The sequence below is a fragment of the Gallinula chloropus genome (genome assembly GCF_964237585.1).
Source record: "Gallinula chloropus genome assembly, chromosome: 9".
Taxonomy (NCBI): domain Eukaryota; kingdom Metazoa; phylum Chordata; class Aves; order Gruiformes; family Rallidae; genus Gallinula; species Gallinula chloropus.
In genome coordinates, this window is record NC_140094.1 from 21,137,336 (window position 1) to 21,162,636 (window position 25,301).

At 40.1% G+C, this 25,301-nt stretch overlaps 1 protein-coding gene across 1 annotated transcript in view; it reads left to right on the forward strand.

The window, feature by feature from the left end:
- LOC311195002 (transcription factor 12-like) overlaps positions 1–25,301 on the forward strand; it is a gene marked incomplete at its 3' end in the record, with an annotated part of 114,849 nt that overhangs the window by 53,689 nt on the left and 35,859 nt on the right. Inside the window, exon 4 of the mRNA XM_084268267.1 lies at positions 3,068–3,170. Within this exon, the coding sequence (XP_084124393.1) occupies positions 3,068–3,170 (103 nt within the window). The remainder of the gene's footprint in view (positions 1–3,067; positions 3,171–25,301) is intronic.

The following is a 25,301-nucleotide window of genomic DNA, read 5'->3' on the forward strand; positions in this document are numbered from 1 at the left end:
CCATGAGGGATGAGTTTGGATGCCAGTGGATGGTGTTTTCTCGTTGTTACTGTCATGCAGGTGGGATGTACAGTTTAATAAACATCTATCCTTTATTGGTATTGCAGACACTTTTGAAGACTCTCAAGTGCCTTCTTCTTTAAGGAGTAAACATATGTTGTCAATTTGCATGACCATATTTGTTAGAGACATTTTTTAAGCATGGATTGTATGACTAGAAGCTTCCAGTAGCTTTTCAGAAGCTATTGGAAGCTTCTCAAGTTTTCATCTATGATTGATTACGACTCTTCCCAGTAGAATTTTGTGCTGTTTATTATGTAAGTTAACAATACAGATGTAAAATCCAGGAATGGTATCAGGAATGCAGTTTCACTTGCATACAGCTTAAATGTGAAGAATGTTCTGCAATAACTCTGTGTAATTTAAATCTTTGTCCTCAGAGTCCTTCTGATTTTCCTTCATTTGCTTCTGTGAAGTGCAAAAGAAGTTTGTTAAATGAAAACTGCGTGTGTTTGGGGTTAGTTTGTATTCATTGAGTGTGGGTGAGTTATGTGGGAATCAGCCCAGGGTTTCTAATCCCAGACAAAACTCTGGTGCTTGAGCTGATAATCCATAGCTCCTTACTAAGACTCTGAATGACCAGTGTCAAGGATGGTGGCCAAGCTAAGGCTTCTTTACCTAGGGCTGCTGTAGGTGAAGGCTGAGAGAGGTTACTCTGCAGAAATGTGAATTCTTTAATGCATGACACACAATGAAATGCCTGGCAATTAATTTTAGTTAGGAGTTGAATTCCAGTGCAGGAAAAACAATTGTCTTTGCATGTGCCTTAGTATGTTTTCCCCTGTATAGTGAATGTTCTGTTTCTATGGCTGTAGTGTTGTGAAGGAGGAATTGGAGCTTTTTTCAGGTAGATCAAGTAGCTGATTTGTCTCATGGTGTAGAAATATAACTTTTATGCTGTGGTAATTGGATGCAAATGCATTTTGGGAAACTGAGGGTATATATGAGAGGAAGGTGAGATAAAGGATTATTTGGAGGCAGTCTGATGGCAGAAGGGAGAGTGTTCCTTTCAGTGTAAACTACACACCTGCTTCTCTGATTCTTCTACTGGGAGGTGTGGGGGGGAGATGTGCAATATTGGTGTGGGGAGGAGCACTATTAATCCTGTGTATTCAGTAGTTTGATTTGCAAGATGTGTAGCAGTGTCTGAAATGAGTCTTACTATATATCAGTATTTTTATTTGCTTTGTAAAAAAAGATGTCTTGAAGATTTTAATTTCTGGGACTCATCTAGATGCTGCTTTCTGAGTGTCTGTGGTACAGGTTCTCTTTTATCATTTGTAGTATCCTTCCTAGTTTGTTTCTTTTAAAAACTAAATATAGATGAAGTATTGTTTTAAGGAAAAAGGTTTTTAAACCCCCACAATAACGAGTACAAGCAGAGAGCCAAATTGGAATGTTGGTTTTTTTGGTTCTCTGTTTGCAAATTTTTTGTTTCTTTATTCAGCAGATACAATTTCTCTTTTGTTTCATTTCAGCATAAAAATAAACCACATGTGGTGACCTTAGCTAGGAGCCACTCGGTTTCCTCAGCAGCTGCTGCTCCATGCTGCTTGTCTGACAGACAGGGCGAGGTCATGGTTACCAGAGGACACCCTCGTGGTCATAACCAAGTTGTAAATGTCACTAAGATTGTTTCTGAATGCCTATCACATGTGTATCGTCGATTCTGAAGTAGATAAAGTCAGCCAAAGATCCATTTGGGAGTTGGGACTCCCAGAAGATTACTTCTGAAGCTGAACAGCAGCAGGACTTGTGACACGCATCCATAAGCAGCCGAGGCGATGTGACAGTTCCGTAGCCCTCAGTTACTGGCCCTTTGGTGGAACTGACAGCACGCCTGCAAAGACAGTGAGGCCTGTTTCAGCCCCATTAATGTTGTCTTGAATGTGAGCCTGCAGTCTGAAAACATGATAAATGTTCAGTGATTGATGATTTTTTTTTAAGTCCCAGGGCTCTTGGGGTGGTTTCTGGTAGCTGTGAACAATTTTCCTCCCTCCTTTAATTAGGTCTGAGCTTTAGTCTCTACCAGCCTCAGAGAAGTGAGTAAGTGGGAAGTGTAAGAGAAGGTTTACAAGAGGTTTTTCAAACCTTTGGCTACAAAGGAGGTCCCATTTTGAGTGCCAGGCTTGTCATGTTTGGGTATTGAGTAAGTACTTTGGTGCACATTAGATCAGTGTGAACGACAAGCATGGTATTCATACCTTTGGATGGAAAAGCTGGAAGCATTTTGAAACCTACAAGAGAGTTTGAAGTTACTGGGTTAAATAATATGTGCATCCTTGGGCATCTCTGTTCTCTGTGCTTACACCTTTGGCATGAGGTTTCAGGAAGGCAGTTTCCTGACTCCTAAGTTGTCTGTACTAATGCTAGGGAAGTGTGAAACAGTATTTCAGATTGAATGCTGTTTTGCAAATCAGGTGACAAAGCTGTTCCTTTAATGGCTATTTGGAAGCAAACCTTTTGTCAGTGAGCTGTGTTGTTTAGTAATGTGATAGTGTCAAAATGCCTATTAATCTGTAACACTAATAGCAGGTTGCAAGGGGAAATGGAATTTCTTCTTGTCCTTCACACCAACGTTTTTTCCGAGTGTCAGTGACTCTTCATGACCTTCTTACTGTGTTATTTTATTAACAGAAACCTTCAAGGGGGAAAAAAAATCCGTTGCAAGTTCTTCAGACTAATTTTACTGTCTCTCAGTGGTTAGTGACGTCACACTAAGAGGATTCAAAAATCTCCATATTACTCAATTTTTAAAGCTGTTGCCTGTGAGGACCCAGCTTATTAACAAATTACGGGTTTTCTTTTTGGTGGGGGAGGAATAAAAAGAGGAGAAGAAAGTAAAATGTGGGCAGGGAGTAATTTCTGTGAGAGAGACCCAAAAGCCAACTTTTGTGATTAATGACCAATTGTGACTCTGCACATTTAATTAGGAAAGTGTCATTACACTCAATTAGCAGGGCTGCCAAATAATCTGTTTAATACTCTGGTCTTTTTTTTTCTCTAGGGTTTTGCAGACAGTCCTCATTACAGTGATCACTTGAATGACAGTCGATTAGGGCCCCATGAAGGATTGTCCCCGACACCTTTCATGAACTCAAATCTGATGGGTAAGTAGGTAATTCTTTACGAGTATCCCCTCAAAGCCTCTTTGGTCAGAAAGAGACATTTTTCATTCCCTTGTCTAGGCCTGACATGTCAAGCATCTGGAAGTTGCTCCTGTAGCAACAGTGACTTTCCTACTGAAATCTTTTAATGTTGGGCAGATTCCTCATAAAGGGTCTTGTCCAGGACTTTTTTAGAAGCAGGAATGGGACCACCTAGATTTTCTCAAGTTGGTGTAAAAAGCTTGTATATTTCGATTTGATTTTTCCACTGCTCTTGTAAATTCTCAATTATTTTAAAACTGAATTTTCCTTAATTTTTGGTGAGAAGATACATGTAGCAATTCTTAATTTGTGTATTTAAATTTTTTTTCTAACGCTACTGATTCTTGAACTACCTACCAATTTATTTTAGGCTTTTCTTAATAATTTGAGGGCTTGGCTTATTTTCTCATTTTATAAGTTCTTTGGTATTAGCTGCCTTAGAAATGTTGTCACTTCTAAGACATAGATGCAGACTCCTATTTTGCTTGGCAAATGTGGTTACCACTTCCAGGACCGTGGATGTTCAACATGTTCTACTTGTGAGAAGTAGAATGTGTGCAGTGTTGCAGGTTTAGGTATTGAAAGCTTTTCCTTCATTACTTGACTTTTGTGTTACTGAAATGTGTTAGCATTGATGACTTGGTTTGTGACTCTTCTTCCTATTTCAGTTTGGAGCATGAAAACGTTATTTCAAAATATTTATTGTTTAGCAGTACATGGTTTGGGGATTATTTTTTTCTCTTATTATAAACTTAGAGATTACTCTGAATGCTTGTTCTGAATGTTTATGTTTGTCATTGTTTCACGTGTATGTTGTGTCTTGCAGACATGACCTATTTTGTGATCTCAGAATTGTCCTTTTAAGACATAGCCATGGTAATCTAAGTGGATTACCTAAATCCAAATCCTGGTGGTCTGCAATTTCTTTTGGAAATCTTTCTACTTTGCTCAGTCTTTGTTTACTACTTTAATTTTCTCTGAAATAGAGGCAGATATCCCACAGATAGTGATGAAAACAAAATATTGTTTAAGTCTTCATATATGGACCCAAAAATGTGATTTTAAAATGAGCAGGTCTGTAGTCTTTGAGAGAGTACATATCAGTTGATCAATAATACTTGCATCTGAAGACAGCAAAGCTAAAATGCAGTTTCACTTAGTTATTTTGATAAAGCAGAGTAGACCTTCCCTTCAGTGCTGTTTCAGATACGTTGTCCTCTTAATTACAGGAGACTGAAAGGCCAAGGTACGTTGATGGCTTCTCCAGTATTTTGATCACTAGCACATGTGGAATGGCCCTTGGTTTTGTAGTGGATACTGATTTTATTTTATAAAACATGTATCAAATTTTATTTTTTAAAGATTGTATGAGCAAAGGCAAACCACTTGCTCATGCTTTTATTTTGAGCTATCCAGATTCTAAACTATATTTACTGTTCAATATATTAAGGAAACGATTGGTGCAACTTTGTCTTAGTTCTTCAGTTGTATTGAAGAGAGGGCTAAATGTTCTCATTAGACATAATAGAATTATATCATTAATACAGATTTCAGAAGAAGACTCCATGAGGTTGATTTGTATAGAGAATTAATGAATTGCAAGATCTGTGTGTGTCAGTCACCCAAAGCACTTGTGAACTGAAATAGTTTCAGAGTGCTGCCTGGCTAACAGTACTTGGATTTTATTTTGTTGGAGCAATGATGCAGTGAAGAATTACAAAAAGCTTTCAGTAGAGATCTTGAAGAAATGTACACTTCAAAACTCTATAAAAGCATGGTTTAAATGAGTATTCCACCTGTGGCTTTTCCATCCCTGCTACAGTGTAGGATGCAGCTTTATATCTCATACGTTCACGTAATGAATTTTTGCAGCGTATCTTAAGTTGATGCTGAAAGTATGGAGAGGTGATAAAAGCAACATAGAAAACCAGTACTCCATGTTTTTATGTAGTGCTGCTATCTGTGTTTATGGGTTTGAAAAGAAAAATGAAATTTAAGTTTGTTTTGGTTGTTTTTTTAGACAAATTTACGCAGCTTGTTAATATCAACCTGGGGACATGTTCCCATAAACAGAATGAAAATACCCATTTTATTAGTTACTGCAGATGATATTTCTGTATTGATTTAATATTCTATGGGCTTCAGAGGTTAAAAGGAGATGGAGGCTAAGAACACTAACTTGACAAGCTTATAGGAAATGTCTCGCTGGTCTCATAAGAAGGATGGAGTGTCTGGGCTTCATGCTGAAGACCTAAGAAACAGGTCCCTTCCCAATGTTTTATCATATCTCTGAAATAGTTAAAAACTATTTAAAAAAAAAAAAAAGGAAAGAGCAACAACATATTTCACCATTGCTGTCAACACTTAAGAGCACCATTAAAAGAAAGAATTGTGTGTCAAGGGGATGTTGTTATTTTGTGTATTATGTTCAGCCGTAAGCATATTTGCCTGAAGAGATAGTGGATTATAAAGTGCCACTGTCTCTCATGATGGAGCTCTCAAACATTTTAATGATCTTGTACATTGCAAAAGAGAGAAATTTTGTCTAACAAGAGTTGATAATGATTCAATAATGAACAATTTGCCACAGAAAGATGCATTTCCATATTCATTTAGATATTTTTTGAAGTGTTTTGCAGAGGAAGTAAAGCTATTATGTTGGATTGGTTAGTGTTCTTCACTAATGAATTCCAGAATTATCCTGTTGATTTGCTAGTATAAAAAAAGAAGGGCCGTTGCTTGTATTTTAAGTAAAACCACTGAATCCTCTTGGCATCAGCGTAGTCTGTTGGTATCCATAGAGATATGTAGAAAATCAGGCTAAGATATATTGGTGGTATTGTAGCTCCATTTAGACTTGATAATCTTTGCTTATTCAACACTTTCTGGTTTAATTACATTCCAGAAAACTGTTCACAGGGATATGAGATTCTTTTCTCTGTAATTATGCTGCCTTTTAGTACTCTCTACATGAAGTAGAGGTCAGTTTTTGCTGGGACTCTCAAAGCATGTGGTATTGCATCTTTTGTACTGTTCCCTGGGCTTTATTCTACTGAGCTTTACTACTTCTGCTTACCAGGAAGAAAGCAGGTCATTCTTGAATATAACTTCAAGGGGTTTTTGTTGGTCCATCTTGAAAATATGAAGTGAATGTCTTCATTACTTTTGTGCATCTGTCTTGCCACAGGAGGTAGAAAAGATAAAGGCAAAACTTCTGTGTTCCATGTACAAGTACACGTCCTTGTTTTCTCATTATTTCTTTAAGTAATTTCTCAACAGCTTAATTGGTTTAGATTTTAGAGCTCTGGGTGTTCCAGAGCTAGCCACAAGGTTTGAAGACCTGTCAACCAAGATAATTTGAAACTGTCAGTGTGTGGGAATGGAGGATTTTAGATCATTTGCATCTTTCCGATTCCACTCGATGACTTCAGCCTGGCTACAGGGTTGTAGTTACTAATTCATTTCTTACCATCTGATGATGTTACTACTTACCTCTGCTAGTATTCTAGTGAGGTGGTGAGCCTGCTCCTCTTCCTAATAAACTAACTGCTGCAACATGCTAGGTACGGCTATGATACTGGTTTCAAGCTAGCATTAGGAGTATGGGGGATGTTAAGACACAGAGCAGTTGGTGTTTATGAGGGAGGGAGTAGAAGCTTAACTAGGAATGATTGAAATTGGTAATCAAATTTCTTATACTCAAACTATTTATGCTGTGAACATAAAGAGTAAGCCTGACTCTAGCCCTGATCGTGATGAATAGGTGAAAGAACAGAACACAGCCCTCTAATGGAAGCAGAGTTACATGTTTTGGGTGTTTTGCAGAGTGAATTTGAACATTAGTTGTACTTGATGTGCTTGAATCACTTTGGGGTGGGGTGGGGTGTCATCAGGCTTCACAAAACAGAATTTGTTAGTGGATGGCATCTATACACCCCCACACACTTACTTTACTCTCTCGTAGTGTTGAATTGTGTTGTACCAGGTGTAGTGAGGGGCAGCAGGAGTGAAGTGCTCTGAGTTGCAGCGAGGTTCCATGGATCTCCAGAGGCAGCATCACTCCACGGGTCTGTCCGAGCCAGCGTGAAACTCAACTCTCATTTTGGGGATTCATCACATGAGTGAATGACCAATACCTGGATTGGGGTGCCTTCTGTTTTTAGAGTTGCTGTTCTCCTAATTGACTTGATAGATTATGTGGTTTTGTAAGAATGGTTGTGCTTCTGCCAGTGCATCTTTCAAAGCAGTGAAATGCCTGTGCCTGATCTTTAGTGCAAGTGAAGCACTTTGGCTTGGAGAGACCGGCAGGGATTTTTAAAGGTAAACTTTAGTGGCTTTTTTTAAACAACATGTTAAGTAGCTGAAACCTCTGTAAGCTTTCCAGTATTGATACTGTTCTTGAACAGGTGATGTAAGCCTTTTAAAACTTAATTTGAGAAATATTATTCTCAGTAAAAGGAGAGGGATTTGACTTGAAAGTACAATTAGAAGAATGGAGGCATGTGTGAGTTCTTAGCTAGGGAATCTTCAGGAAAAAGGCTAGTTTTCTGCCTAGAGCAGCACTTCAGTAAAAGAATTTTGGAATCAAAGAGATAGAGACTATTGTCAAACTACTTTGGTGAAGGCAATAGTAGGAAATAGTTACTAAAATGGCAAACATGAAGAGATATGTCATTAGAGATTTTGCAAGGGATCTTGTTTTAATTACCTTATAGGAAGGGAGAGGGCACATGTGAGTAGGGAGTTGGCAGACCTTGTATTTGCCCAAAATAATAGCTAGATTCCTTGAATTGCCTTCTCTAGTCATTACTAATTTAGTACGTGGAATAAAAAAAGCATTACAATGGGAATGATCTCTAGAGACAAGAGTGATGGCAAGATTGATCTGAAATAATTTATATGCAGTTACAGTGGTGTTAACTGGGAGAATGGTGGGGACAGAGTATTTTGTATCCCATGGAGATTCCATTAGGAAGAAAGAGGAAGATGTTAAAAGAAGAAAATGACAAAACAGGGGCAGACCAAAGATTATGACAAGTCCTTCAGTTCATCTCTTTATGAGATGGGCATTTAGAAGTTGGGCAGTAAGTTGAAAGAAAATTGTAAAAATACAGTTAATGAGCTTCACGTAATGCACAGTTATCTGTCAAATATTATTGTAGGCTCAGAGTTCAGTGAAACTTTTAGTAAGAAGGTCCAAGGTCACCCACAGCCACAATGCGCAGGGATACTGGTCTGCTCTTAAGATACATCACCACCAGAAGCATGGATTCCCATGCTCAAAAAGGTCCTTGAAATTTACTTCACAGTAACTGGCATTGTGTATTTTCAGTGTTGTGTTTCCATTTTATCAAATCACTTAATGTTTTAATTATTCAAGCTAAAAATATCAAGAAGCAAACTCAGGGCTACTTTTGCCAGAGTAAGTGCTGCCATTGCCTCACCCCAGTAAAGCTTCATGTTTTGTTGATTCAGATAATAGTGTGGAGTTCTTTAAATTCATTTTTTTTTCCCAAATCATTGCATATAATGAGTCTGGCAAAGGGAAAATTTACATTTAAATTTCCTTTTAAGAATGCTCATTTTCCTTTTTGGGTGTGTCATTGGGTTTAACTGCTTGACTGACGCTGTTTTCATACGATATCATAGATTGACTGAAAGTCCAATGTGGATTTTTAGTACCTTGGGGTTTATAATGAAAACTTCAAACCTGGAGCAAAGTCTTAAATTAAATATCAAACATTTCTTTTTTTTACAGCTAATCATACTTACCTTCTTATATGAATAAAGTTTCCAGAGAGCAGCTGAGGTGTCTGTGACCCCTTGTCATGTCTGTGTTCTTCCTGCTCCCCCCCCGCTCCCCATTTTTGTTTTAATTGCTAGCAATCTCTTTTTTGGGGGCATTTCTGCATCTGGCTGTGTCCTGGCTCTGGTGTCTCATGTTGGGCAGAGGCAGGGCTCTTGTCAGCTGGGCCTGTAGCACCTTTACCCTGACATGCTGGTTACTGCCAGAGCAGAGCTGCCGATCTGCAGGCTGAAGCTTTCTAGAGTTGGGATGTTTCGTATTTGCTGGTAGTTTCAGATTTATCTTTTTCTTTTTTTCTTTCTTTTCTCTTTTTTTTTCCCCAGGTATTGCATTAAATAAATTCCACTCACACCAAAGAATTGCTCTCATCTGCTCTTCATTTTCCTTTTGTGAAAGCTAATGGGTTTCTGGGAAATTAAATTACACAGTCATTTAGTGACAGTGCTAAGTGCAGGGCATTTTTACCCTGGGGTTTTTGCTCACAAGAGTGTGTTAGGCTTCGTTTTCCCTTCTGTTTACAGTAATATTTCAATCAAATGGCTTTCCTAACGTTTCTTTAAATACAGTGATACCTCAAGGCTTCCCAGAAATGTGGTAGGGAGCTCGTGTCCTTCGTAATGCCGTGCTGGAGCAGGTGTCTGCTTCTGCGCTCTCCCCCTTGAGACTTCCCTCTTCTTCCTAGTTAGCAGCTGTGGCAGGGGGGCCCTGATGACCCTCCTCAGGTGGTGCTCAGGTGTGGGTCTCCAGGTAGGCCGCAGCTGCCTGCTGGCTCCTCTGCCTCCCCTCCCTGCGCCTCCGTCGCTGTGCCGTGGGCAGCTCGCGGCGCGGAAGGTGAAGCGGGGGGAGCAGGTGCGCACCGGCTGGGCTGCCCCCGCCCGTGAGCGATCCGCTCCCTCCGTGAGTGTGCCGGAGTGCCGAGCAGTTCACCTGCATTTTGTCATCTCCACATCAGCCTTGTGTGCAGGGTTAGTCTGGGGAGCTGCGGTTCGAGAGAAAAGCCAGAGAGGTTTTCCTTCTGGCCTGTCAGGAAGTGAAGAAATCTGTCCTTGGGAAGCCACTGAACTGCACGATTTAACACCGCGGTAGGAAGAGCTGCCAATACGGTTTCACTGGGTGCTACCAGTGCCCCAGGTGCCTTCAGAGGACTTGCAGCAGCTTCTGCAAACCCCCAGCCTGCCCCAAAGCAGAACTCGCAGTCCTGCTGTCCTGCAGGCAGTAGTGTTGCACTGTGTGTGAGCAGGAGAACACGGGGGACCTAGCAGTGGTCGTATTGGAGGAAGATGAGATGTTGCTGTCTGCAAAACAGTTTCACACTCAAACCCAGAATTTTTGTCATACTAAGTACTTCTGAATTGCCAGGCTGGGAATCTAAACATGCAAGTCTGTGGGTTTTAAATTTTGAAATATTTTACTTCTGACAAAATTTGTTCTGCAAAGCTTGTGTTTTCATTGATGTAGTCTGATACATTTGAGTGCTGATTTATTCACAGTGTACTCTGCCTCTGAAAAGGGGAATAAATAGTAATCTGATGAAATTTTTAAGTCTTGCATTTCCTCTTTGTTATAACATGTCAGTTTAGCTGCTGTAGGGTATGTTTATCTGTTACAAGACTCATCAGTGCATGAAATGCTGAAAGGGCATATTTCTCTCCTGTGGTTCCTGCCATCCCTGGGCACTTGTAGATGTGTTCCAGTGGATGGGATCAGCTGGGTGAAGCTGTAGGATTTTAAATTTCAGTCTGTCTGAAGGCGCCAAGCTCCTTCCCAGGGAGAAGGGAGGAGGGGGTGATTCTTTCCCATACTGGTGATGTAACTTCCCCATGAGGCAGTTGCTTAGGGATCTACATAATAACTATTATCCTGTTCAAATAGGAGACTGGAGAAAGCTCACTGGTGATTAAAAGATAATTTTGTAATTTTTCATGGCTTGTCTTTGTTTTGCAATAAAGATGTTTGCTTATCGCCAGGTGCATAAAAATCATTTACTTAATCTCTATTTCATTCCATTAATTCTTTTTCCTTCTCTCATGCACGTAGCTGCAGCCTGTCAGTTGCTGGCAGTCCGGTTTTTAATAAATGCAGCAGCCTGGATCCAGTGATTAAATTATGAACTGATCAACCAAAATGTTGTAACTGCGCTGCTTGTGCCAAAACAAGTGGCTTTTGTGATTTGGGGCATTATAGTATTTGCATTAATATGGGTTGAAGTTGTTAAGGGCTTTCTTCAGAGGCTGTTTCAGGGAGTCGATTGTTTGTTGCTGCTGGAAACCTGACTTTTAGATACACAGACACCTCAGAGGGAAAAGGAAAACAGATGAAATGGAATGAGTGAGCCTCTAAAAGACCTAATTTTCTTTTTAAGTGCATGTTGGACCTGTAACACTGTTGTGTTTGTGTGTTTCTCGGCTGGTCCCGGTGTTTTCCCTTGGCTTGCAGGCTGCTGTAGGTGTGTGATGCTTCAGCTCTGTAGTGGATGAATGAAACAAGTTTCTTCAGAAGAAGCTGAAATTTTTCATTTTGTTTTTAACCATCATGTCTGGACTCTCCCACTTCAGCCCACTGTTGCACCAAGGTGTTTGCTTCTGGAAATTGGGTGCAAGATTTCAGTGTGGCAGAAATGTGCCGAAGACCAGAGAAGCTGCAACTGGTGTTGTTAAGCGATGGTAGTAGCTTGCTTTATTGGCACGGCTCTCTTGGTTGCAGTCATTTTGTGCTTTTCTGAAGCCTCACAGCTCTCAGATGGGTGTTCAGCTTCTGTCACCCCAGAGCATGTATGTATATTGGGAAGTCAGCTGAAAATTCTGCAGTGATTTCTTAGGCACACAGATGGAGGGTCACTTGGAAAAATAGAAACCTTGTTATCTCACGTGTGGAAATACTGCACCAGGATGGTGTTCAGTAGAGGGAGGGTGCTGCTGCTTGGGTTTGTTGGCTGGCTTGCTTGTTTGTTTGGGGGTTTTTTGAGAGTGTGTGTTTTTGGGGGGGGCTGCTCACAGGCATCACCCATCTGAAGAGGGAATAGGAAAGAGGTTTGATACATCATGTTTTATATATAGGATTAAAGAAACTGACAGTGCTTGGGATAACTGCTGCTGACTCCTGTAAAAAAAGCAGTAGCCTTAAATTCAGTGGTGAAATAAAAAAGGTTAATTGAAATGGGAATGGGAAAGAAATATAGCAATTACTGTTGAAGTAAGTCAAGACTGATCTTACAGTTTTCTCAAACCCACTGAAATCTAGCGGTGATACTTGTAGGTAGTTGGGAACAAGCACATGAAAATACGTAACCTGGGAAGATCAAGTGTGTAAATTCAAATCTGGATTATACACACTGTGTGCAGAAGCAGTACTAACATCACTGTAACTGTAGCCAGAGCGTAGTTTAATTTCTGGTGTAATTGGGACCTTTAAAATAAGCCTGGTCAGCACTTGAGGCACAAATGCAATATATATATATATATATATATATAAAAGGCATTTAACTATTTTTTCCTCTTATACAATGAGGCATAGAAAGCAGAAGTCTGGAGAGTAACGTGTGAGTTCTTAAGAGCCTTGCAAGCTTCAGGGCTGATCCCTGGGGTCTGCGCTGCGTACCGACGTGTCTGACTGTCTCCTAAATAAATGTGTAGCGTGTCTTCAAACACTTCTGCGGAGAGAGAGAGTACTGCAGAGTACTGCTGGTTTCAGTTTTCTGCATCATAGGAGCACAGTGAAATTTGCCTCACTATTTTGCTGTGATAAATAAGACCAGATTAATTTCTTTCCTATGGCATAACTAGTTTCACATATTGCTAGTTTGTTATAAGCTGCCCCTTTAGAGTTTACTTAAATAATTTGTATACATATATTTATTTGGCATCTTGAGGTACTTTCCAACTTAAACTACAGGCTGATTGACCTGCTTGAATAGAGATTTAGAAAAATTAATGCCTGTATATCTTAAATATGCCTTACCTACCTTAAAATCACATCGTATGAAATACAGAGAATCTTTTGATCATGTCACCCTAACTTCAAAGGAGCTTGCAGAAGGCTGTGTGTGTTAACCTCTGTTAAACGTTTAGCATGCCTTTATGTTCTACCTATCAGTCAAAAAATTAGATTTTCTTCTTGTATGTTTATAAGTACCTTTTTCTTTAATTTTAGGGGAGAGTTTGGTTCCATATAGATATGCTGCGTTATTATACAGCTTCAAGTTTGAAAGGTACTGGAATTGATACAGATATGCAAGATCAGAAACTGAATTCTTTCTTATTTTCTGGACTACAATTCTGTCTTTCTTTGTACTTGGAGAAATGTCATCCTTTCACCTGACATGAATTAGATCTTTTTTCTCAGTGATAGGTGAGGTGATATTTTTTCAGCAGTGCCGTGTTCTCTGGTGAAAGAACTCTCCATATACTTCACCATCACTGAAGTAATTTTTCCTCACATCTTCTGGGATTGATATTTTTAAGCTTAAGATAAATGTCACTAGCATAACTAATGTTTAACATCTGACTTTATAAATAACAAAGCTGTGAAATCCACGTGCCTTTCTTTCCCAAGTGTCTGAATCTCTCACGTCTCTGGGTGCTTTGCGTTGGGAGCACAATCTGAAGGCACTCACGTGTTGGTGCAGTACTTGGTTTGCCTTGCTCCACCACGTTGTTCTTGCCCAGCTTACTGGGGGCTTGGGGGGTGATTTTGTTTTGTTTGATTCCTGAGAGTGGTGGGAGGAGGAGCCATGACTGGCTTGTCTTTCTGGTGCTTGGCTGCATTTCCTTTAATTTTTTTTGTTCACTGCTTTTATTCATCAATGACAATTTATAAACAGTGCATGTTTCACAATGATTTCAGCCTTGAATGCCAAACAACTGTATGATTTTGTTCCTTTGTTTGACAGCTATCTGGCACTGAGCCCTGTGTACAACTGTAATGAATGTTTTTGTCCAGTATATGTGTATATTCTTTATTTCATTTATATTGTTGCTATTACATTAGAAACATCTTCCTAGAAATGTGGCTGGAAAGGTACACGGTTAAAAAACTCAACAGCTTTGGAAAGCTGTTAAACAATTTGAGGATGAACCTGTTCCTCTGGTATTTTGGGGCGGAGGGTAAAGGGAGAGGGACCAGAAGATAATTGCTGCTGGTTTTTGTTAGTTCAGTGTCACCATTGCAAACTATGAATGGCTTGTTGGCAGAAGGAAAAACTCTGTGTGTTTCTCCAGTCAGGAGCCATTTCATGTAGGATCACTTGCTTACATATACACAACAAATGCTGGGCTTTCAGCAATACATTCAGAACAGAGTAAAGGTGAAGAACAGTTGGGGTTTTATAAGTTTTCTATATTGATTTATCTCGTTTTACCTTCACGGAAGAAAATTTGGAGCCATGAGTGTCTTGAACACAAGATACTGTCTTTAGCTGGCTCTTCACTGCTTGGTTGGCATTCTGCAATATGAAGGCAAGCTTCCCTGCCAATTGTACTCCTCCAAGTTTGTTTTGTGTGCCTCCCCCTCTTCCCCTAGCACAGACACAGCGTGGTTTCATGATAGAGACATAGTGCAAATGCCAGTAAATGGATGTGAAATAAAACCCCCAACTGAACGGCAGTGATTCATCAGGAGAAAATGTTATCCAGGCACCACCAACTTTTTTTTTTATAATCTTCTTTTAACTTGTGCTCAAAAGCATCATTATTCCCTTGATAATCAACTTCAGCATTGCTATTGAAATGAAAGCTATGATTTTTAAAGCTGCTGCTACCCTTCTATGAACCTCTCCTGTTTTCTTGCTGGTGCTTTCATGGTGGTTTCTTGTTCTCTAATGTAACTCAACTGTGTGCCACTGGTTCAATTTATTTGCTTCAAATATGCCAAAGCATCAGAGGTAGGAAGTAACATAAACTTTAATTTGTACTAAAATGATCAACAGAATCAGCTGTCCTCAAATCAGTGGAGTATAATTTTACTGCAGTTTTACTGTGCAGTTAAACCTTGGGTGCACCCATCTGGATCCGTACACTGTTCCACCTGAGCACTTCCATCAGGCCCGCACTCGGCTGCACTTGGGGATTTTTTTCCTGCCCTTACCTGGCTTGTCTGTCTTCCTCAGGCTGCTGACTTTTTTGACTGGTTTAAAAGGCCATTTTTTGGAGGTTTTGTGCTTTTTGTCTTTGTAGATCTATTTTCCTTCTGTTTCCTTCATCTTAAATATCAAGTAAATATAGTTTTGAAGCAGATTATACTCTGTTACCTATGCTGTGGTGCTTTCCTGGCTATAATACCAGCATATCATCCTTTCTATTAACTCTGTGGTGGTTTTTGTGGTTCTTTGTGCACCTGTTACTGGCCAGTGCTCTTGGTTGGACACCATATTGGAGGAGACTTCTGTTCTGTGAGGGTCTTTTGGCTCACTTGAGACATTTATGTTCAAACCCAGTACTTCTGGGTGGTCTTCAAGTGCAGATTCTGAAGAGAGGTGCTGTGTACACAGTCATTATTCTCCTTCACAGGACAGATTAGATTTGGAAAATTAAAACTGTTTGTTCTCATATTGCAGTGGAGGCGTAGTGATGCATTCTCTGATCCTGTTAGAACTAGAAGTGGTGGTGAGTGGACAAGAGGATAATAAAAGCCACTACTGGAAATAAGTGTTAAAGTGGAAAAATAATTGTCTAACTTGTAAACAAACCTGCAAGGCTGTGGCTTGGTTACATTGGAGGAAGGAGTGTGAGCCAGATGTTAAAACATCCTTTGGTTAGACTCTGACAGAGTGAGTTTGAATACAAAATCAGTAAAAATTTGCTTATTCCCATGTTAGATCAGCAGCATCAGTTCAGAGGTGCTGAAGGAGAGCTTTGTAGTTTTCCACTGCAAGAAGCAAATTCACACACACGTTTGTGTGTGTTATTTAAAACATGTCCTTTTTCCTGAAGCTTCTGAGACGTGTGTGGATGCTTTTCAGAATGCCTGGGCCCTTGCAGCGTGTACCATGCTGCTCAAGGCAAGAGGCTTTAGATGTCACAGTCATCTTGCCACACATGATGAATCACTTTGCCTAAAGATTTTTCTGCCCACAAAGCCTCTGGGGTGACTCTTGTCTCCCTGAGGATATACTGTTCCACTACCCATCTGAGCTTACTCTGCTGTAACCAGTTGAGAAAGTACTAAATCCCAACTTTCTCACATTTTATTTCTGCTTGTAAATAACAAAAGGGGTCATACCTTATATATGCAGAGGGCACTGCTTCCAGAAACAAGGCACAAAAAGAACTACTTGGGCTTTAAAGGGATAATATAACTTCATTTGAAGTTTAAAAAAAAATGAAATTAAGAAAGATGTTGAGTGATTGTAACTGCAGGCTGTGGTCCAAAATGTGTTCTCCTGTCTTTAACTTCTTCCTTCTTTTTTTTTCCTTTCTCTTTATTGCTAATGAAGTAATGGGTGTGATGTGTTTCATACCTTTCCTGGTTATACCTCTCGTGGATATATTCTTTGTATTGGCTGGTGAGACAGGAGTAATGGCAGCTGGTAAGATGCTGAATCCTGCTCCACTGTCTCCTTTAGGGGCCCATAAATTTGCTGTGGGGAACCTGGGGGAACCATGCTACGAAGAACACTTTCAAAATATATCGTAATGTTTTTAGCATTTCATGCAATTCATGCTTTCAACGTTTGCAGCAGGTAAATTTGAATTCACATCCAGTTGTTTGGCTCCCAAATTCAGTGGTGTAAACCAAAGTACTTTGATTTTGTTGTGGCAAGATGTGTCTTTCCCATTTCTGCAAATGAATACAAATAGCATGTCAACAATAGGACATACCAAGTGACAAACTACAGGAAGTAAATTTTATTTTGAGCTTTGTTTTTGTTATCCTTCTGAGTTATTTATATCCCTCCCCTTCCTGCCTTCTTGCTTTTGACTGTCTTCTTGACAGTCCCTGTTCCTGTGTCTTCCTCTTCCCGTGTGGAGTCCCTAACTCCTTTTGTAGCCTGTTCAAGGTCTGCTGTGGTGAGGGGGGAGTACCTTCTCTACTCTCTCCCCATGAGAAAATCCACCTGTTCTTCATGAGCAGACTTGTGCAGTGATTTAAAACCAGGGTGGAAATAGAACTGTGAGTTACTAGATGGCCATATTTCATCTTTGGCATTTGTACACAGAACCACTTTTTAGAACTTAGGCTGCCTTTCTCCTTTTTGTTCTGTTGACTGTTTTCAAATATTTGCTTAAATAAGCATTGTTGGGAGAGCTGTTCATCTCTGTTCTACTTTGGAAGACAAATTGAAATGAAAAATTTTCCACAGCTTTCCCCTTTTCCCCTGAGGATATTGATTTTTTTCCTATTTTTTTTTAAGGGTAACTGTCTATCTTGTGGAAAATATTTTTGTTATCAAGAACAACCTTTAAAGATAAAATAGTGTAAGCATTCTCTCTATAGTACCTTAAAAATCCTTCTTTTTATTGAGAATTTAAGAGTTAGCAACTCCTTAAGAACCAACTCAGTAACTACTGTTAAAACAAAGCCCAAAATGTTCCTTATTCCTTTTTAAAGAAGTAAAACACCCCCCCAACCTTAGCCTCAATGTAATTCTAACTCTTCTTTACAGTAAGACTTTCAGTGATTGGAATAAATTCTTGGCCCTCTTCCAGATGTTTTTTTATTAAAAAGGTTGGGGTTGTTAGCTTTTCTACATCTACAACTTGGACAGCTGCTGACGATTCTCTAATGTATATGGTCTGTGTCACTGAAAAAATCCTATTGGAATGTAAATTTTATTTGAGCAAGTATAGCATGATTAGTTATAGAATACTTATTTTCAAGTCCAAGGCAGTTATGTGTGTCTGCCCAAGGTTTGATGTTCTCTTTTAAATGATGGATCCAGCTGAGAAGCCTGAGTGGAGATGGGACAGCTCGATGCTAACAGCTGACCATAAGGAACGCAGTTAGGCAAAACCTAGAATGGATTGGTTTTGCTGACCCTGGATAAAGCTGAGTAATGTCAGTGTAGGTGATTGAAGTGACCAGTCTAGCAGTAGCTTGTATCTGAACTCTAAAGCATTCAGTTTAGCTGGCTTTGTATGTTTCTTTAGTGTTTAAAACCCATTCCTAGTAGTGTTACTGGTTTTCTTTGGATTTGAATGCTTAAACAAATTGTTTTTACTGAGGGAGGTATATACCTAATTTTAGCCTTGTTTTCAGTTTGCAGTTTTATTTGTTGAATGAACTGTGTAAAGTTTGGGTTTTTTTAACACTGAGCAAATGTGCATATTTTACTAGTATAACATTTGCATTGACTGCCTCTCAACCATTTCTGCTCAAGAAATCACAAAACCCTTTCAGTCTTAGCTATTAACTCCTCAGTTCTGGCACATTTTTGCTCCTGTTAATTGCAAATACTAATTTTGCTCCACTTGTGGTACCATGAGAGCTTCTTGCAGCAATCCCTTCCAGGTTAACCTTGTAGCTAGTTACCATTGTGCTACAAGGAGTAGTGCTTGTCTAATTTTTAGTCAATTAGTAAATCAAAGCTACTTCTTGCAAGATAAATTGTACTATTTTCTATGCTATATGCTTGTGAAATGTATATATAATACTTTATTAATCACTTCCCTCCTGTAATTTTTGAAGCTCAGAATCTTAGTATAGGTCCTTCACTGTTGGAAATGCTTCCAGAGTTATGTGGTGTTTTGTTTAGGGGTGAAAACCCATGTTACTGTTGTCAGACTCCTTCACTCATTTGAACAAACTGATCAAAATCTGTTCCTGTTCTCTTGATGGCCTTATAAGGCTGTATAATTCCTACAACACTTGCTGTCTGAACCTGGGGTCGTGCACATCTTAATTGTCTTCAGAAGGTCACCAGAATTTGCCTCTGCACTTCCTTTTGCCGTTGTAGCAATGCCCTTGCTGGCAAGCAGTGCCACCTTTAGCCAGCTCGGGATGCCTTTCCTTTTGCAGTTGGTCTTGATAAACTTATTTGTGTTCTAGTTTCCATGTGTTGAGCTGAACCTTCAGATTCTGTATCTTCGCTTTTTTAGGTATAATTATGTCATAAGCAAGCAAAAACCCCTGCCTTTCCCACCTTAGTCAGTGAGAAGAGAGGCTCAGAAGAGGCTTAGTGTCTGGGCTGTACACCCGAGCAGATACACGTGTGTCCCTGGCATCAAGCACGTAGCATTTTTGCTCAGTGGAGGCAGGTGGGGTGCTCAGATTGGCCTGGACATTTGGGCTGTTTCCTTGTTCTTCCTTCTTACTTAATGTTACCAGGTGAGGGCTTCATGTTGGGTGAGATTTTGTCAAACTCCTCCTGGCCCTTTCCATTGTGGATGTCGCCAGCTGTTAGTTCTTCTTCTCTGAAGAGGTGTCAAGTCTGTAGCATAGCCATCAGCTTGCCCTGTGTTACATCTGAATTGTGACTAATATTAGTACTTAATTCATTACATGACATTTTTCATTTCTTTTCAAGAGCTTTTAAAATAAAAGAAGCTGGATTTAATCTAAAAATCTGATCTTATTAAAGAAGACACTTTGATTTTTAACACTGTAGTTTCCCCAGATACTCCAGTAATTAGCATTCTGTAAGTGCCCAGAATAGAACTGGTCGTCAGGCCCTTAATTTAATGATTTATTGATTAATGATTTTTGCATTCTAGTGAGGGAGAATACTTCTTCATCTGCTGCTGGTGAATGTAATTCAGCAAAAGGATGTGAATATTCCTTTGATGTTACTTATGTTTGTTCTTTAACCCTTCTGTGCTTCCCTGTCTAACCGCACCAAGTCTGCCACCTTCTTATGGGGAGTTTTTGGATTGAAGGACTTTGATTTGGCCCTGTGAAGAGGCAAATCACATGGAGATTCTGAATTGAGAGCAAAATGCAAATGCTGTTGTGCATTTGTGAAAGATCTTTGGGGTAGACGCCAAGGGAAGAATAAAAAGGGCCTGCAACAGTACCAATCACCCAATGATCTGGATTCTGACTATTCAAAAAATGTGCTTTCTGCCTCCAACGTGATTTTTTTTGTCCCCTCCTTATGGATTAAAGGGTGCTGTAGGCTGACACTGTAGCCTCCTGGATGGGAAAGGAGGAGTTACTGTTGGCCTGAAGCACCATGTAGTGCTATAGAGTGCTACCTAACAAATACACTTTTAGGACACCTGCTGTTCTTATTTCTCCAAGTAGTTCTCAGCAATTTATGCCCAAAAGCAAAGCTGAGGTGGTTCAGTAGATTTACCTGATTTAACTGTATAATTTCAAGATCTCTGTTCTTCATGTAATCAATTGAAGAGAAACAAAATTAAGTGAAATGCAGGTCTTGGCTTTTATACCAAATGGTGGAGTCACACCTACCTGGGCACTTAGAGCATTCTAAATGTAACAAGTGCACGTTAATAATTTGTTTGGTCTTTTGCATTTCAGTTGGAACTCATTTGACTTTTAGCCATAAGGCATAATATAATTTCAGGAGAAGATGCTCATATTTGTTTCCTGAGTATCTTTTTGACAGTGCAAATTCTTCACAGTATGGTGTGATAAGCTCTGGCCAAAATGTGTCCATATCCTTATGTCCTTGAAGTTCATTATACTCTGGAGACATCAATAACACAAACATAAATTAACATTTGTAACTGCCCTTCTTTGCAAACTAGTCAGAAGCAGCCAGTGCTGTGATTCAAGTCTTGGTGTGGCCTGATCACGTCATGTTCTGTAAACGTTTTGTTTTCCTGCTTGTTTTAAAACTCATCTGTGATACTGGCTTTAAAGACCAGAATTTCCCTGAGAGCACTGGCAAGTGTAGAGATGATTTTTTCCCCCCAAGTTGTAACTTTGAGGTGTTGTCATTGCTGATGGTCCAGTTTGCTTGGGAATTGTTGCCTAACACATCACCAAGTGCAGAAGCTCGTTCTCCCAGTGATTTCCACCCTGCTTTGTCTCTTAGCTCTGCTTGCTTGCTGTTGTTCAGGGGGTGCTTTGGGAGGGGGTGACCATCACACACCTCTTATTTCGGCAGAGTGAGTGACGCTGGGTCCGAGCCGGCTGTCCTTGCGCGGGCAGAAGTTCTTGGCTTCAGGTTGTTCCCTCCTTGCAGGCTGTGCTGGGATTGCAGCGTGGAGCGGGTGGTTCAGCTCTACCCGGCACTCTATTAATATGCACAACATGACCGGTTTCGGGGGAAGGTTATTAGAATGCTGGTTTGTATCCTCCAGTGAATGAAATGATGTGTGATTATGAAGTCATCAGGCATGGACCAGTAAGGCTCGAGAGAGCCTCCCCCCCAGGTCCTGGGGGTGCCATTGATTGGTGACCATGTGTTTGTGCCCGATAGACTGTGAAATGGTGTGTTGCTACACGGCTGTGTTGCACCTGCGCCCCACCGAGGTGATTGATTGGTTTGGTCATGTGGAATGTTCCCATCTGGTCTGCAGTAATGTGGGTTGTTTTTTTTTTTTGTGTTGGGGTTTTTTTTCCTTCTTTCCTTCCTCTTCTCTCCCGTTTCCCCTCCACCCGCAAACAGCGAGCGCTGGCTGGGCAGTCAGAGCCGGCAGTTGCAAAAGGCAGCACAAGCCTCTGCCTCCAGAACAAAGTGGGGCTGCTGCAAGTGCAGCGAGTGCTGTTTTCCTTTCTGCTGAAAGATGAGCACGCCACAGGCTACCTCCTGAGCAGCTTTGAGACATCTGTATTTTTTTTCTTTAAAAAAAACACCCAGGGAGGGACAGGATACAACCACCAAACCCCAAAACCTCTGTGTTACCCTGCAGATTTCGTACTGTTTTCACAAAAGCGCTCTGCTATTGTAATTAGATTACCCCAGTAGCAGTGCATGTGGAAGATCTTATTTAACCTCAGAAAAGTAGTGGTTTATTTATTGAAAACTACTGATGTTGCACTTTAAATGCCAAGAAATTATTTTAGTTCCTTTAAAAAAAATTCTATAGTTACATTGGGCGGTCTTGTTTGATATTTCTTAATCTCACTCCTTTTTCATAATTGATCTATTCATTCCACTTAATGACTAATTACATATCAGAGCACATCATCAGCAGCATTCATCATTGTAGAATGTAATAATCAATGACATTTCAACAAAGGAAAAAATAAATATGCAAATAAGGACTCATTAACATTTGCATGAGCTGTTTGAATAATCACGTTGCTGACAAGGCTGTAATTAACAGAAATTGATGCTGAGTTCAGTATTTGATAGTGTGTTTTCTCAGCGTTTTATTGTTGTCACTGCGGGGGCTGGAATGAAGTTCTGCTCTACTTGTACCTTGACTTAGGCTTGATGTGATGGGTTGTGCCAGGTAGCAGAGGCTTCTGGGAGTCCTTAATTCAGCTGTGACCTACACTTAATGCATAGAAAGATATTTTACTTAAATTACCATATTGTTAATGAAGGACTGCTAAATTCTTGGTAATTATGCAACAACTGAAGGCAAACCTCCTCCAAAGTCAGGAAAACTAAAAATGATGATGATTTTTTTTACATTGAGAGCCTTTTACATGAGTCAGGCACTTTGAAACTATAGGATTTCTTAATTGCACTGAAAATGAGGTATTGATGTAGGGGGGTTTTGGGTGGGTTTTTTTGTTTGTTTCTTGTTAATCTGGCACAGTGTATCAGTGTCAGGAGGCTTGAGCTTTATTGTAATTGAAAATCACTTGCTAAGGAAAATGTTGTGTAATTATGAAATGTACAGTCTCTGCCTTGCTCTTCCCTCCCCCTTTTTATTATTGCAACTTTGACCCCCCCTCTTCTTTTTTTTTTTCCTGAAGCTTCCTCTTTTTGTCATGGATATCAACTGAAATGCACAAAACACAATAAAGCTGTTTATGTCAGTTTTTTTTGGATGACTGTAAGTGCTGATTATAACAAGTTTAAGGAATTTCCTTTGTTGAGTGTGTACCCATGCCATATGGCTCAACATGGAACATTAACTTGACAGGGATAATGGATTGTGGTATATGGAGACAATTTTGCCTGCAGCTTCACTATAACTCATTCTGGTTGGGGATCACAAGTTTATAATATAGGATGCAGCAAACATCCAGATGGATTTACTTTACATAAAAGAGCTGCGTTTCTTTTTATTTCCTGCCTGTAATTGGAAAAAAAAAAAAAAAGACTTTTAAAAAAAGAATTAAAAAGTAGTAAACAAAGAATGGATCTTACTCAGGGGAGAAAAATCTCAGTGAAACTCTGTCTGTGTGGCTGAACTGGTTTGGATGCGCAGAAACGTAGGTGAAGTGTTGTTACTCACACACGTGTATGCCTACAGGATTTTTGCAAGTAACATCATAAGTGGTTCAGCTTTTCAAAATATTTCAGTATCTTCTGTTTCAGTATTTAGTATTTCAAGTATCCAGATGCTCTAGGATTGTGTGGGAAAACTATTGAAACAAATCTCTGATTTTTTGCTTAAATATGATGACTTTTTTGTCATGGGCAAAATGACCAGTTACCTCTAAGATCCTGATGTTTTGGTAAAGCTCTCATGGCACCCTGTTTTACAGAAAAAAATAATCATTATAAGCTTTTTGTAATATAAGGAAGTAAAATACTGCTGAAATGGCTTCAGTTGCTTTCTTTGGTGGTTGCCTGATACAATGGGAAGTGTCCAAATGTCTTAAAGTCTAACAAAAATCAGTATAAATCTAATGAGTCCTACTGAATGATTGTGTGCCCAAGGTAAGTCCTCATTTTACAAATACTTCTACATCTAAGAGACTCTAAGCATGCATAATCCCATTAAGCACGTATGTAGCTGTTTGAGGGATCAGGGCCATAAATCCATATTTAGGTTTTCAAATAGAGCTACATGAGATGGTTTCAGCATTCCTCTGCACTTGTGGTTGAGTTTCACTCCAAATAAAATCGGGTGTTTTGCTCTCTGAAAAGCAGTCATCTTTTGAATATCATTTTTGGAGGGTTTTTGGAGACTCTGGAGATCTTGACTTTTCTTATCCAAAATAGCAGCTGTAACTATTTTTTTTTCTTTGATCCACTATCATATGGATATGAATTTGTCCATTTTTTAAAAATCAGCTCTGGAGGTAAGTACCGGAGCAGATGGAGAAGACATGGCTCATGTTTGAGGAGGAGGGATACTGGTTGTGATTATAACAGGTATCATTTTGTATCTCCAGTCTCCCTCCCCTATTGCTAGGTTCATAGGTTGACATCCCACTTTAGCATTTCTAATCATTATCCAAAGTTTCAGAAAGGAGATAGGAGCAAATAAAAGGATCATTAACAAGCCTATGAACACTCTGTCTTAGTTTAAAATAGAAGTTCCACAAATGCAAAAAGGAGGCCTATCTGGGCAGGTAGCCTGGGAGGGATGTAGAGACATCGTGTGAGCAGCCAGGGAGCAGGCTAGAACAGCTAAAGCTCTGATAGAATTAAAGCTGGCCAGGGATGTCAAGGGCAACAAGACAAGTTTCTACAGGTGCCTTAGTGATAAGGGGAAGACTAGGGAAACTGTGGACCCTCTCTAGAAGTGAATGGGAGACCTGGTTATCTGGTTTAGGGGGAAAGCTGACGTGCTCAGACTTTTTTGCCTCAGTCTTCACCAACCGGTGTTCTAGCCATACCACCCAAGCTGCAGAAGGCAAAGGCAGGGACTAGGAGGATGAAGAACCACTCCCTGTAGGAGAAGATTGAGACCATCTAAGGAACCTGGAAATGCATAAGTCCATGGACCTGATAAGACACATCCAAGGGTCCTGGGGGAACGGGCAGAAGTTGCAAGTTGCTAAGTCACTCTCCATCATATTTGAGAAGTTGTGGCAGTCTGGTGAAGTCCCTGCTGACTGAAAAGGGGGAAACATAATCCCCAGTTCTAAAAAGGGTGGGGGGAAAGGAAGATCTAAGAAACTGCAGGCCAGTCGGTCTTGTGTCTGTGCCTGGCACAGGTCCTCTTGGAAACCATGCTCAGGGACATGGCAAATAGGGGGGCTGGTGACAGTGTAAATTGTGCCTGACAAATCTGGTGGCCTTCTGTAATGGAGGATAAGGGAAGAGCAACTGATGTAATCTACCTGTACTTCTGCAAAGCATTTGACACTGTCTCTAGATTGGAGGACATGGATGGGCTCCTTGGTGGATAAGGGATTGTTTGGATGGTCACAGTTGTGATTACAGCTCAATATCCAAGCAGAGTGGTGTTCCTCAGGGGTCAGTACTGGCACTGATGTTCACCATAGGTGTTGGTTGCATGGGCAGTGGTATTGAGTACACCTTCAAGTTTGCTGATGACACCAAGCTGTGTGGTGTGGTTGATGTGCTGGAG